The 14,359-nt window shown below is 43.9% G+C and overlaps 1 protein-coding gene across 21 annotated transcripts in view; it reads left to right on the top strand.

Moving 5' to 3' along the window:
- Positions 1 to 14,101, top strand: part of DOCK9 (dedicator of cytokinesis 9) — a 283,179-nt gene extending 269,078 nt beyond the window's left edge. For 20 of the 21 annotated variants that reach the window (XM_046028152.1, XM_046028144.1, XM_046028150.1 and 17 more), the window contains 5 exons: positions 1,796 to 2,006; positions 7,137 to 7,327; positions 10,531 to 10,631; positions 10,767 to 10,905; positions 12,876 to 14,101. In XM_046028152.1, coding sequence (XP_045884108.1) covers positions 1,796 to 2,006; positions 7,137 to 7,327; positions 10,531 to 10,631; positions 10,767 to 10,905; positions 12,876 to 12,998 — 765 coding nt within the window. In that variant the 3' untranslated portion in view covers positions 12,999 to 14,101. Of the gene's footprint in view, positions 1 to 1,795; positions 2,007 to 7,136; positions 7,328 to 10,530; positions 10,632 to 10,766; positions 10,906 to 11,822; positions 11,831 to 12,875 lie in introns of all 21 variants that reach the window. The other variant, XM_046028147.1, reaches the window with a different exon arrangement.
- The last annotated feature ends 258 nt before the right edge of the window (positions 14,102 to 14,359 follow it).

Here is a 14,359-nt window from a genome sequence, read left to right as displayed (position 1 = left end):
GTCTGTACTGCATTTGAACGGAGTTGCAAGTAGGAAAAGGGATAAACACACACTGTTGGTCTGTTTTTAACCAGAAACCTCAACACGATCTTATGAAGACCTCCTTTTTTGAAGGCCTCCTTTTTTCCTAGACCAAATTACTCACGTCCGGTTGCCTTTTTTTTTTTTCTTCTCTGAAACAGAAACCTTTGTCCAGGTCAAGCTGTGGCTTTAACATTGTAACCTCGTCTCAGGGTTCTCCTGCTTACTTCTACCCCCAGACACCAATTCTCTGCTCCTGCCGATATTGACATGGACCTACAACTTTGAAAATGAAGTCTAGGGAAATACTCCTGAAGAAATAGGAAAGCACGTGGTTTCCATTGCTTTTAAATTGGTTCTGCTGAGGAGAGTTACATTTCTAGGTTTGAGTATAGTTACAGGGATTGGCCAGATGGCTGTTTCTAAAATAGAAGTAATAACTCATGACTTTTTGATTTTCTTAAATTCCAAAGTTTTAGGCACATTTGCACCTATTTCTCATTTTTCTTCACACACATCCCCGTTGAGAGGACAGTGGTGCCTGGTAATTTGAGACCCGCGAAACCTTCTTGGCCTCATTCGTTTGTTGGCCCCAGTTCCAGAACTGTCTCCAGATTCTCTGCAGTCATTTCTGTCAGACCCCCTTTTATTGCTCTGCAAGCTTAAATATGATTCAGATGTGCAAAATTGATTTGTCTCCCTACTAAATTAGCTGCTGTACTTGTATGGGAAATGCCTGTGTTTCGTGTTCTGGTGCGTCCCAGATGTTAGCGATGCAGTTCTAAAAGCATTTATGTGCAGAGTCAGTCAGGACTAAACTTACAGTTAGATGAGTCTCAGATTAGTCTGTGTGTTCAAGTAATTCATCCACATCTGTTTACATCTAATCTCTCTACAGATTAATTATAATTTGAGGTTCTAGGTGTTAAACATTATTACTAAAATAAACATATGTAAAAATACAGTTGAGGAACCCAGCAGAAAAATCCACGTAGAGAAGTCATTCACTAGCATGATGTCTTTAAAAAATTCAGTGTCATGAAAAAGAGGTGGAGAATTCTAGATTAAATATGATCATTGACTAGATTCTGGTTCAAACACAAAGAGCCACATTTGAGGAACTTTAATGGAGTGCATACTGAGTGATATCATGGGTTAAGTTAATTTTACTAGGTATAATATATTATGGTCATGGGGGAGAATGTCCTCATGTTTAGGAGATGCTGGCTGAAGTGGCATCATGGATACCACTTACTTTGAAATGGTTCAGCTAAAATAAAGGTCCACGTGTGTATGTTTAAATATCCGTCCGCCTGTGTGTATGCATGTGTGTATTTGAAACAAAGCATTAGCAATTGTTCTAAGTGGTGGGTATGTGGCTGTTTGTTGTGCTATTCCAGCATTTCTAAATTATTCCAGATCTTTTATTTCTTTATTTTAAAAGATTTTATTTATGTATTTACTTGAGAGCACGCGTGCGCATGTGTGAGCGCAGGAAGGGGCAGAGGGACCGGGACAAGCAGATTTCCTGCTGAGTAGTGTGGAGTGGAGCCCAGCCAAGGGATGGGGTGAGGGGGTGGGGAGGGAGGGCTCGATCCTGCAATCCTGAGACCATGACCTGAGCCAAAATCAAAAGTCGGACATTTCACTGACTGAGCCACCCAGGCACTCCTCCAAATCTTTTATTAATAAAAAGTGGAAAGACAAGCTTTGGGATGCTTGGAAGGAGTCTTTCAAATAGTACCAATCTCCCATTTTGTTTGTTCACTTAAAGGTCAACCCCAAGGATCTGGATTCCAAGTACGCATACATCCAGGTGACTCATGTGACTCCATTCTTTGATGAGAAAGAATTGCAGGAAAGGAAGACGGAGTTTGAGAGGTCCCATAACATTCGCCGCTTCATGTTCGAGATGCCCTTCACTCAGACGGGGAAGAGGCAGGGCGGGGTGGAGGAGCAGTGCAAACGGCGCACCATCCTCACAGGTACCGTTTCCCCGGCTTCTTCCTTGAAGAATCATGTCCAGACATGAGCCTGGACACCAAGATGAAGAGCTCTTCACAAGGGATCCAGAAGCTTCTAGAATGAAGGGCCCTTTGAGCTTCGTTAACTTTCCCCCTGTGTCCATTTCAGTTTAGTATTTATCTGGTGCTTACATTGGAGGACTCCTGACACTCTTCTACTTAGCTGTTAGCACCTCCTTCTTTGACTAGAGCAGAAGTTCATATGCAGTCAAGTCACTGACCCTTTTTAGAATCTGATGAAAATAATGGACCCTTATCTCCTCCGAGTGAATATGCACATGACTTGAGGTGATTTACAGACTCCTTCTGAAACCCATGTGGACCCCTCTCTAGACCTCTCTAAGCCCAGGGCCCCAAGAGCCCCTGCACACAGTTCCGTGTCTCCCTCACAGAAAGGGACCCCTTACGTACCTTTATCACACAGGTCCCAGCACGAACCTGCGCTGGGATTGTAGGCTGAGTGAATAAATGGGATATGAGCCTGGAGCCCTTCCACCTCATCTCTGAGAGTGGCTGGCCAACCTCAGCTTGAATACCTCCACTGCCAGGAAGCTCACTGCCTTCTGAGGCTATCTGCTGGGCTGTGACTGAGTTTTAATAGATTCTTGGACACTGTGTAGCCATCGAGAACCCAACCTCAGAAATGTGTTTTGCATCATTTCCCAGTTCCTGGAGGTGTAGAATCATCTTGGGCATCATTTTTACCTTCTTTGGGGGAGCCTGACCCACCCACTTATGGGTTAGGATCAGCAGCATGACAGGGATAACAAAAGAAAACACTTTCTTGACTTTAAAGAAAAAACAAAAAAAATCAGTGAGGAGGCCTGCTTAGAAAGCCAGGTGTGTCCACCCAGTGTTTCAAAGAGCGGTCATTAAGCTCAACCAGGAAGGTCCTCGTCGCTTGTCCTGAAGTCAGTGTTGCAGAGTGGTCTGGCGGGTCACTAAGACGGAACCCTGTGATGCCGAGTGCAAAGAGCACCATTAAGATGCCGCATTTCACATGGGCCTCTGCTCTGTCCACTGATTTGGACACTCGGAATGGGTGAATTTGTATCTCAGTAAAGCTATTACCATAGAAAGATGATGACTCATCGTGAAATAGCTCAGAACAGCGTATTGGGGAATCTTCTACCCTTCCTAGGAAGGAACTGAGATAAAAGTTAAAATAAAAAACAGAAAGCCTCCATTCTTAAAGAGCCCCTACTCCTGCTTTTACAGTAAAGACAACCTGTAAAACACAAACAGCGCCGTCCTCAACAGGGGTAACTCCTCCCCAGCTGGAAGTGAGTTGTTTTCTAATGGACACAGCTGCAGATTTCTTCTTAGACAGGACAGCTCTGTTTCTAGGGGGAGCCATTTTGCTAGCTTCAGCTGTTTATCTCTCCAGCTGTCATGACTAAGGCAGCGCTTATCACACCGGTCCCAGACCCGCAGCATCAGCATCACCCAGGAACTTCCGAGAAATGCAGATTCTCGGGCCCCGCCCAGCCCCACTGAATCTGAAAATCTGGGTGTGGGCCCGGGTTGAACAAGCCTCGCCCCCACTAGGGGATCCTGGCGCCCCTTAGTTTGAGTGCTACTGCTTCAGATAGGCCAAGTTCGCTGATGAGTCAGGGTGAGGATTTTTTTATTCAGATGAGTCTGCTCAGGTAGCGTTACTGATCTATAAACAGTTACTACCATAGGGTGTTTCCTGGCCAGATTCCCTTCAGGGTTATAGTTGACCATCTGGTCACAGAAACATTTTTGAGTCGGTGAACAAGAGCCAAGCTCCCTGCCTGCCAGGACAGAGGAGACACAGAGTCTGAGCACGCAGAAAGAGGTGAAGGAGCCCCCGGGTTGTAGGCTCAGCTGTAGGATGAGAACGTGTGGGCGGAATAGAGCCGGGGCCTGGGGCCTGCAGATCCGGGTCAGTGCTCAGCCATGGGATCTTGGGCAAGTCACTTACCTGCTCCCCGTGCCTTAGTTCCCTCATCTGTAAAATGAGGGTTACGCTATCCATCTTGTGTTAAAGAACTTTGTAAATTATACCCAGGAGGGAAAAGAATGTACTCTGTTTTGCTGGATTGTGCTGGATCTTAGCTGCCCTTGAGCCCCTTGCTTTTTGAGGCTGCTGCTGTGCCAGAGGGGATGACAGTACAACAAAACACCCCAAAAAGTACAGTTTTTATCCTGAAAGATCTCAAAATATCACAAGCATGGTCGGGCATTATAAAGATTTGAAGAATGGGTTAGGAAAAAATGGTACTAAAAACACATAAGCTAGGGGCACCTGGGTGGCTCAGTCAGTTGAGTGTCTAACTTTTGATTTTGGCTCAGGTCATGATCTCAGGGTCATGCGATCAAGCCCTACATTGGGCTCCACGCCTGGCAGGGAGTCTGCTTGGGAGTCTCCTTCTCCCTCTCCCTTTCCCCCAGCTTGGTGGAGCTCGTTCTCTCTAAATAAAGATATAAATAAAAGCTTTAAAAGCACATAAGCTCTATATCAACTTTCAGTTAAAGATACACCAGTATATTCTGAAGACTTTGAACTTCAGGGTTTTCCCTTATGTTATTATTCCTTTAGGTTCTTAATTCCATTGCTTTGCTTCAAACCAGACTTTGACCGTTCAAGTTGTAGGGGAGCCCTGGCCCTCTCTGCCCTCTGAACCCGGCAAAGACTCACTTCCCTGGATTGGTCAGTCTGCTGGGATTGCGGGATCATTTGCAAAACCTAGTGATCACCCTGCAGGCCCCTTTGCTGTACCTTTCTGAGCCTGCCTCCCAGCTTGACCCCCTCCTACAGAACTCCTGCTATGGACATTCTTCCCAGTCACTCACTGTTCCAGAGTCTTCCAAATCCTGCCAAGACTCCCAAGAGGGGCAGAGGCATTGTCCGGCTCTTCATGTTCTACTCAGTTTCACCAGACTGTGCAGGCACTCACCCCTCTCAGCCACCTCTTCCTCATCCTCCCACCCAGTCAGTCCTCGAATTTGCCACCTTCCAGGCCACTTCATTCTTTCATTTAGACTCTTGGGCAGTAACACATTGATTAATTCAACAAATGGATGGGACGCTGGCCGTGTTCCAGCCTGTCATAGTGACAAAACAGAGATCTCCGCAGTTTACCTTCCAGGAGGAGCAGACAGACAACAAGCAGTAAACATTCCTGTACTGGAAGTGAATGTGTGTTCTAGACAAACGCAAAAGGAGATCAGACATGCGAGGTTGACTGGGGAGGGCGGCAGTTTAAATGGCGTAAACTGGGGAGGCGCCACACAGTCCAGGCTTGAAGGAGGCAAGGGGGTAGACCATGCAAACATCCGGAGGGAGAAGGAGTGTCAGGGCCAAGGCCAGTGGTGGGGGTGCTTGTATGCAGCACATTCAGGGGACGACCCGCAGGCCAGCGTGGCTGGAACTGAAAGACTCTGAGGGAGAGTGGGGAAGATGGGGCCAGCAAGGAAGGCAGGGGGTGACCCAGCTACACGGGCCTGCTGGGCTCAGGCACAGGAGCTGCATTTTCTGTGTTAGCACACTCTGCTTTGCTCCTCTACATCTCCAGTTACTATCGCAAGACTCAGGACTTTCACGCCGAGTGAAATCCATATAGTCCACGGACACCTCACAAATATCCTTGGAATTCGTTTTTCTCTCGGAAACAGTGCTGTTGTCGAAACACAGACCTCAGAATTTCTGTGATTTGACATGGCCGTTAGCCTCCTGAAACACTTCCATGGGACTTGGTACAAATCTACTGCAGTTGCGCTCACCTGTAAAGCACTTTCTGTCCACATCCCCGTGCTCCCTGGCGGAAAGTGGCAACACCCGGTTCTTGTCACACTACCAGAGAAGTGTTAGGTTCAGGGGGGGTTTATCGATCCCAGTGGCTGCCACTCAAAACTATCTACAAGGAATGCAAAAGAAATAGGAGACAAGACCTTTGGCCTTGGATTGGTTAAAAAAAAAAAACCACAAACATTTAGGGACTGGAATAGGCCTGTAAGGGTGTGACAGTTGAGGCTATGGCAGGCTGAACACCTCTGGCTTTTCTAGACTCCAGATGGTCCATCTGAACTGTGTGCTCCATGGCACCAGCCCTGTTTTCTCATTTTTGTCCTTTCTAAGTAAACTCTCTGAGCCACTTATTAAAGAGCAGTGGTCCAAGCATAACGCTCCCATCTTACCTTTGCTTGTTAAAAACTAAACTAAGCTGTTAAGCATATATATTCATGTCTATTCATGAGTACATATTAAATAGAGATACTATAGATATTTATACATCACATAAAGCAACAAGTTAGAAATTGAAACAGACCCAAATTAGAAACTGGCTGTTTTTCTCTTCATTTTTAAACTCTTTGGTGTTGATACGTTCAGATAGCCTGTTACGATAATAATGAATATATAATGAATAATGAATAATGAAAATAATACTGATCAGCTTTTTTGTAGCAAAGAAACTATAAGAAATAGTAAATGTTTTTATCTCTGTTTTGTATTCATTTATGTTTCATAATATCTTGATCATTAGTGTGACTTCAACAGTTTGTGAATTTCTGGTTCCTAAAATTCTTTGCTGGGAAATATAGTCTCACTTAGTCTTTTTCGCGGATTTCTCTGATTTGTGCAAACTCAAGCACGGGATTCAAAGTTCTGTAGAGAAATGAATGTTCTCAAGGATATGTTTATGGAGCGATTTTCTGGCCTTAAAATCTGTTCTGTGACATCTCAGAATGGTATCCTGTTCTTTATATCTTCCAAGCCATCTTTTACATACTAGCTCTTTCAGATCTCGCAACTTCCAAGGAAGGGAAAGCATTTATGGTTAAGAAAATTGAGCAGAGAATAATAAAGTGATTTTTTCAAACACACACTTCTCACATTAAAGCTTAACAAGGACCCAGCTCTTTTGACGTCACATGATACAGCCTGTCATTAAACATACGCGGTGATAAAGGAAGATAGTACTCTGGTCCCACAAAATCCTGGCCTGTGCCTTGGGCAAGCTTTGGGTTCCTTATCTCTAACATGAGACTACTGAGTATTTCTACCTCAGTAACTGTAAAGATGGTGTGAGCTGCGGAATGATTCTGGGACCCATTCCTCCACAGCAATACACTGCTTCCCTTACGTGAAGAAGCGGATCCCCGTCATGTACCAGCACCACACCGACCTGAACCCCATCGAAGTGGCCATTGACGAGATGAGCAAGAAGGTGGCCGAGTTCCGGCAGCTATGCTCCTCAGCTGAGGTGGACATGATCAAACTGCAGCTCAAACTGCAGGGCAGCGTGAGCGTTCAGGTGAGCTGAGCGCTGGACAGAGCAAACCCCGGGCAACAGGTGCCAAGGCTCATCTGGACCTTGGTCAATTTCAAGTCCAGCCAGGTTGAGTGTAGCTCCTCAGCTTACCTGGTGATCCCACTTACCTTCCAGGATCTATGCGGTTTCTCCTGATACCAGAGGGGGGCGGTAAACTAGGGCCCCCACCTAACCCCACTTGTAGAGAGAGTGTCCCCTGACCTGTCTGCTAGGGGCCTGAGACAGCTCTCTATATGAACCTTCCCCCCCCCCCCACCCCCCGCCATTTTTTTTTCAGTTTTTTCAGTTTGGGGAATTTGAGTGGCCTAACCAGAAGCATTAAGACTCTTCTAAATATAAAGAAGCTGTAGGTTTCCTTATAAAACTGTTGTTTTTTGGTTTTCATGAAATTTATAATCTGGAAAAGTACCTTAAGTTTCACTCTCTTAATTTCTGATTTACAGAAATTCTTTATTTTAATATAACTCAATTAATTACTTTTTCCTTAAGTGGTAGCGTTTTTGTGTCCTCTGTAAGAACTTGGTTCTTAAATCTGTCTAAAAAATGTTCTATATTTCCTTCTTTTGTTTGGCATTCCTATATCGATTTGCAATCCATCCAGAATGGATTTTTGTATGTGGTAACAGATAAGGGCAAGATACATTTTTTCCCACATAGCTATCCAGCAATGTGCACCATTTATGGAAAAGATCATTTTTGTTCTAAGTACTGATTATACATATATGTTCAGCTGTGAAAATTTAATAAGCTATACTCTCATATATACCTTTTGCTTTGTATATCATACTTCAAAATTACTGGTTTTTAAAGGGTATCTTACTTACATGTTTTCCTAGGAAATTGGTAAATGTTAAATTACCTCCTTACAGTGATTAGTATGCTTCTTGCTTTATTGATTTTAAATATATATAAATAATTCTAGCATATATTTTACACACACACACACATATACACATACACATATCCTCATAGCTAATTCTTTTCTCTTTCAGAAAGGGTGCATTTGGGCACCTGGGTGGCTCAATTGGTTAAGCGACTGCCTTCAGCTCAGGTCATGATCCTGGAGTCCCAGGATTGAGTCTCAGGATTGGGCTCCCTACTCAGTGGGGAGTCTGCGTCTCCCTCTGACCCTCTCCCCTCTCATGCTGTCTCGCTTTCTCTCAAGTAAATAAATAAAATCTTTAGGGGGGAAAAAAGGGTACATTTATGAAAGTTGCATTTGGATTGTAATATATAAGTTTTAGGGGGGTTTTGGTTCATTTTTTGGAATGAGTTCTTGTCACCTTTTTACCAAATCCACACTGGGTTGTTGCCTAATGTTTTCTAAATGTCCTTCACCACAGAAGTAATTACAGATGTTTGAATCTCTTCCCTTATGACCTGAAAGACTTAAGTGCCAAAATAAGTTATCAGGTGAATTTGATAAATATTCCAGCAGTATGAGTGATTACATAATGGGGTCAGAGGTCACAATTTTCTGCAGTTAGAAAACAAAGCCGTTCACTCAGTAACATAGCCCGGGAACATCCAGCCTCTATCAGAACACCAGCAGAGGGGTGTGGGCGCCAGTAAAGGGTGTGCCTGGACAGGTTGAGCTTTCTAAAGGGCAAAATGGGCCCTGCCATTTGACAGTAGCCTTAGAGCTTTATAAATACCCAATCATCAGGGCGCCTGGGTGGCGCAGCTGACTGAGCGTCTGACTCTTGGCTTCGGCTGAGGTCTGATCTCAGGATCTTGAGATCAAGCCCCACTGCAGGCTCTGCGCTCCATGAGGAGTATGAATTTCTCTCTCCTTTCTCTGTCCTCTCCCGCCCCGACACATACGCATATGCACACTCTCCATCAAACAGATAATTCTTAAAATATATATATAAACACCCAGTCATCTTAAAAAGCAAAGATGATTACTCCATGATGAGGAGATTTTTGTACATGTGTACCCACCAAGATAACAACAAAGTTGCAGGTGGAGGAAATTAACTTCACCGTTTTATTTTTGTATTTCTGTAATTCTTTCACCAAGAGCCTTGCTGGGGTTGCTCTTCTGTAAGACAGAGCTATCAAGTGGCTTGTGCGACTCTATTCTCCAGGATCTTGCTTTGTTAGACCTTAGGAAGTCTTATCAGCTTTCTTCTTTACATATCCTTAAAATTGAGCAGATTGTGTCATTTTGGATAATTGGTCATTTGGGTCATGCCCAGGTCATTAGTGTAGTCCCCCACACAGCACCAGTGTGATGACACCTGCAGTCCCCGTTAAGGGTTAGCTGGTTGCTCCTGTCTCTCAGGGCCCACTTCCCACCACTGTGGCCCTCGGTCTCCCTGTCTCTGGTTCTCCTGCCGTTGCTGCACAAGTCCTGTCCACCATGGATCAGAACTGTAGCCCAGCTCCTTCGCCAACAGTGACAGGGCAGACAGCCAGCCCGCCCTACTTAACTTACCTTCTGAGCCCACCACACCTCCCAGGAAAAATGATGCAGTAATCACGTGGTCAGGTTGTTTCTCACGCTGTCTCAGAGGCCTGGGACTTTCTTCTTCCCACCCAGTGGGTCTAATTAACCTTCCTGCTCTCTACATTCTCATGTAGCCTAACCTCCCAACTTCAGAGAACTTTTCTTGGCTGATTGAGAGATGCAGGGTTCTGGTTCACTCCCCCTGTTGTTAAAGGCCCCTAATCTTTGGCATTCAGCCCATTTCACATGGTTACTTCATTTGAAGGTAGCAAGTCAGTTTGCTCATGGCCGTCTACACAGTTCAAGGAGGCGAATGGTTGGTTTTTAAAAACTGGCCAATATACTATATTCTTTGGCTTTTCACTAAACTCACCAGATGGACCTTAGTTCAATGTAGAGTAGCACAAATACCAGTTGGAAGACTTGGGCTCTGATCTTTTATTTATTGGATGTTCAACCTTGAACAGATGGTTCCGTTTTCCAAACTTGACTTCTTCCTTCATAAAATGAGCCATCATCTCAAGTGCCCTGATGATGTCTGAGTTGATAAAATCAAATGACATAGAACAACATAAGCTTTGTCTGTGGTTTCCTCTTTGGGCTGTCCGTTCTTGGAGGACATGGATCATGACTAACTCAAATGGCATTTTTAGAACCTGCCGACTGAAACCAAATCAGTGATAATGGTCATTTTTTATTATAACATAATTTTAAATATTTGTTCTTTATCTAGGTTAACGCAGGCCCACTAGCATATGCCCGAGCTTTCTTAGATGACACAAACACAAAAAGATACCCAGACAACAAAGTGAAGCTGCTTAAAGAAGTTTTCAGGTAAAGCACACTGGAAATGTCTTTCTCTCATCAAATATCAGTCATTTCTGTGCTCATTCAAGAAAAAGATACTACCAGTTGGACTCACTCTGTGTCCTCAGCTTATCTTTATTTCCCTCTGTCACACCATTTTAGGCAATTTGTGGAAGCTTGTGGTCAAGCCTTAGCAATAAATGAGCGTCTGATCAAAGAAGACCAGTTAGAGTACCAGGAAGAAATGAAGGCCAACTACAGGGAGATGGCGAAAGAGCTTTCTGAAATCATGCATGAGCAGGTAGGTGGCCGTGCTGGGGTTCTCATTTTGAGCAAGCACACATTAGTTGGGGTCTCGGATACCCCCTGTGATGGCCTAAACCTTCTAGAAGAATGTAGCGTGCTGTTGGCTGCTACTTTCTGAACACAGGTTACTTGGGGGAACAGCTAACAACTCACCCACCTGATACCAGCCAATACGACCAGAGAAGGGCAGTGCCCACCTCCCTTTTGTCGTGCTCAGAACTGGCCATGGTTCAAAGCTCTGTCCCTCCCCACACTAACCTAGTTTAAAGCAAAACAAAACTCTCACAAGAAATACCCGTAATGTTCCTAGAAATTTTTTCATTCACCCAATCCTTTGAAAGACCAGGATTTACAAGCCCAGTTTAAGGAATTTTCTGTTGCATTAAATGACTTTTGCCACTTAAAAAAATAGAGTTGTTCAGTTTTTGGCTATTTACAGCTGGCCTGGCTGCCCCAGGGGATTGATTCTTCATGGCTGCCCCCTGTCATGATGGGCATCCTTCCCAGTTACGTCGCTACTATCACCTTCCTGTAGGGGTTCCTTCCAGTAGAGTTACGTATGTGGGCTCAGTAGTCAGAGGGGATAGCTGGCTGGGCAGCCAACTGAATGTCAGAGAGCAGCTGCCACAGCATTGCTTTCTCAGGGGTCCATTCTCCATCAACCACAGCGATGACCTCCGAGTCCTGGTGCCAGTCTTAATAAGCAACGTTAGCACTCCATCGTATGTAACGACTTCTGTCTGTTCCCTCCATAATGGTCTCTCAGTCTTGCAAATGGAAACCAGGCCCACTTGTGTCAGTTAACATATCGTGTGGTAGTCTAGTTAGGAAATTTCTGTCATGGGAAACTAATTTAAATGTCTAAGCTCTCACTTGTGTGCTTTTTTCTCTCCTCCATGCTGACACAATCAGATGGGATGGTAATGTCATTTTTCAGTTCTATTTTTCTGAACCTCAATAGACTGCCTCACATAAAGTTAGGACTGTGTTTGAACAACTGTAGACGTTGGCATAAGGACAGTGTGTGCAAAAGGAGCCACCCTCTTCTGGACCTTTAGGAAAGTAGAAAAAAATGGAAATGATGAAAGAAATGTGTGAATAATTAAGCAGAAAGGGATGGTCCCGTGGAAACAAGTTTTGGAGAAAGCTTGAGGTCTTTTCCACAGAGCTTGCAGATTCCTACGTAACAGAGTTTGATCAGTTGGTGTCAGCATTTGGCACCAGAAGAGATGAAAGTAGGAAAAACATATGGACTGATAATGTTGACGTAAACTCCCGTGTTATTTGGACATTTAACACAGGGCTGTACTCTAAGAAACTGCACCTTGAACTTTCCATTATCTCAACAACTGGGAAGAGTAAACTCTTTTGAGCCCTCAAGCAAAAAAGGGTTATGACCTGGAGTAGACTTGCTTTGGGATTTTCCAGGGGAGCCTCTGAATATGTATGTTCTTCTCAGTTGCCGCCTGGTGGTAGGTCAAGTCTTGCCCTTAGAATTCTCCCCTGCATTACCGAATGTGAAGAGAGACTTGTTCCGGGTCAGACGGGCAGCTGCGCACTCCTTCCTAGGATGGAAATCCATAAAGCCCTGAGAAAAGGAGCCAGTAGAGAAACAGATGCTCAGGATTCATTTTTTAAAAAGACTTTTCCAAGGGACAGGATTAGGTCGTGTCCCTGTGAAGTATGTGTAAGATAGGCTTCACCGCCTTATAATCTGGTGAGTCTAGAAGGTGAGTCTAGAAGGTTCCATTCACTGATTTGTAAAGGAAACAAAACCTGTAGTACTTGACTTTCTCTGTGTGATCCTGATCTGACAAAGGCCATTTGCTAGTTGAGCTGACAGTGCCTCCACAAAGCGCCATCATTCAGGGGAGCAATGACCATCAGGGGATGAATAAACATTGTCATTGAGAAATGTCGTTAGGGGCATGACACCTGGGTAATGTTGTGTTTCTGTGCCTCAAGATTTGCCCGCTGGAGGAGAAGACGAGTGTCTTACCGAATTCCCTTCACATCTTCAATGCCATCAGTGGGACTCCAACAAGCACCATGGTTCACGGGATGACCAGCTCGTCCTCAGTTGTGTGACTTTGCCTCATGGGTCACCTGTGGGGACTTGCTTTGTCATTTGCAAACTCAGGATGATCTCCAAAGCCAATCACTGGGCTCATGCAAGACATGGGGATGACCGAGCACAAGGAGACGTGAAGGGGAATGGGAGAGAAAGGAAATGAAGAACTGTGTTATTTCATAGCAGATTTTCTAGAGGAGTCATTGGAGGGTACACATATTTTTTTAAATCTTTCTGGCAATATTCAAAGTTTTCATTCTGTCTTAACAGAGGTATGGTGAACTCTCTTAAGCTGGAGTGAAATTTTATTCTTCCTTACAGAGTAGTATTAAAATAAATGGCCTAGAGAAAACAAGTGTTCTGGAATGTACTTAGCAGGGACCGTAGCGCTGAAATTGAGGCTGGAGTAACATCCACCTCTAAGCAAAGCTGGAAAATCTTGAACATAATTTTTTTTTCCTGTGGCACATTCGGGTTGAATACGAGAACTATTTTTGTGACTAGTTTTTGATGACCTAAGGGAATGGACCGTTGTAACTTTTGTACCAGTGAGCCAAGGAGGGTTAGTGCTTTTATACTCACCTACCTGCATTTAAAAGAATATGGAAGCTTAGGAAACTGTGTGAGCTTAAAACTAGTCAAGCAGTTTAGAACCAAAGGCCTCTATTAATAAACAAAACTATGCTAAAAGTTTAAAAGTAGTACAGTATATAGTTATGTACATAGTCTGTCCATACAGTCTCCGCATTCTGTACATACACATATGACATTTCTACGTTTTTAATCCTCCTCACATCAGCTTCTGCAGTAGTTCAGTTGTGACAAACTTGTTCCGCTCTTCGCATACGCAACACACTTGACCTTCCTGTTTTATCCTTGTACATAAAAAAGTGCAATATGGAGATGTACACAGTCTTTGCTATGTTAGGTTTATAAACTGTTTAAAAAAAATTTCATCCTTTTGCCAAAGTGGTGGAGTGTATCATCGGTAAATCATAAATCCTGTGGTGAATAGTGGTGTAATTTTAAAGCTTTCACCATGTTATATTTTCTTTTGAGACATTAATTTAGTAATTTTATATTTGGAAAAATAAAGGTTTTTAATTTTATTTAACTAGAATCTCTGCCCTGCTGTAATTAAATATTCTGTACCACATCTGTATTAAAAATAACATTGCTCATTTTCCGGTAGTGAATATTGGGTATTTATTATTTGACAGTCCCAGGAGGGGCGGGATATTGGAGTCCTTGGGGGTGAAATAACATGGTTTATGAAATTTGCTTTAAAATACTTGAGAAGAAAGAAAGAAGGTGGACGAAACAAGACTGACAAGTGTTGGTAATTGTCGAAGCTGACGTTGGGTACCTGGGGAATCAT

This window comes from Meles meles, chromosome 14 (assembly GCF_922984935.1).
Source record: "Meles meles chromosome 14, mMelMel3.1 paternal haplotype, whole genome shotgun sequence".
Taxonomy (NCBI): Eukaryota; Metazoa; Chordata; class Mammalia; order Carnivora; family Mustelidae; genus Meles; species Meles meles.
The sequence above is the reverse complement of the archived record's forward strand: the minus strand, read 5'-3'. Positions and strand labels throughout refer to the sequence as shown.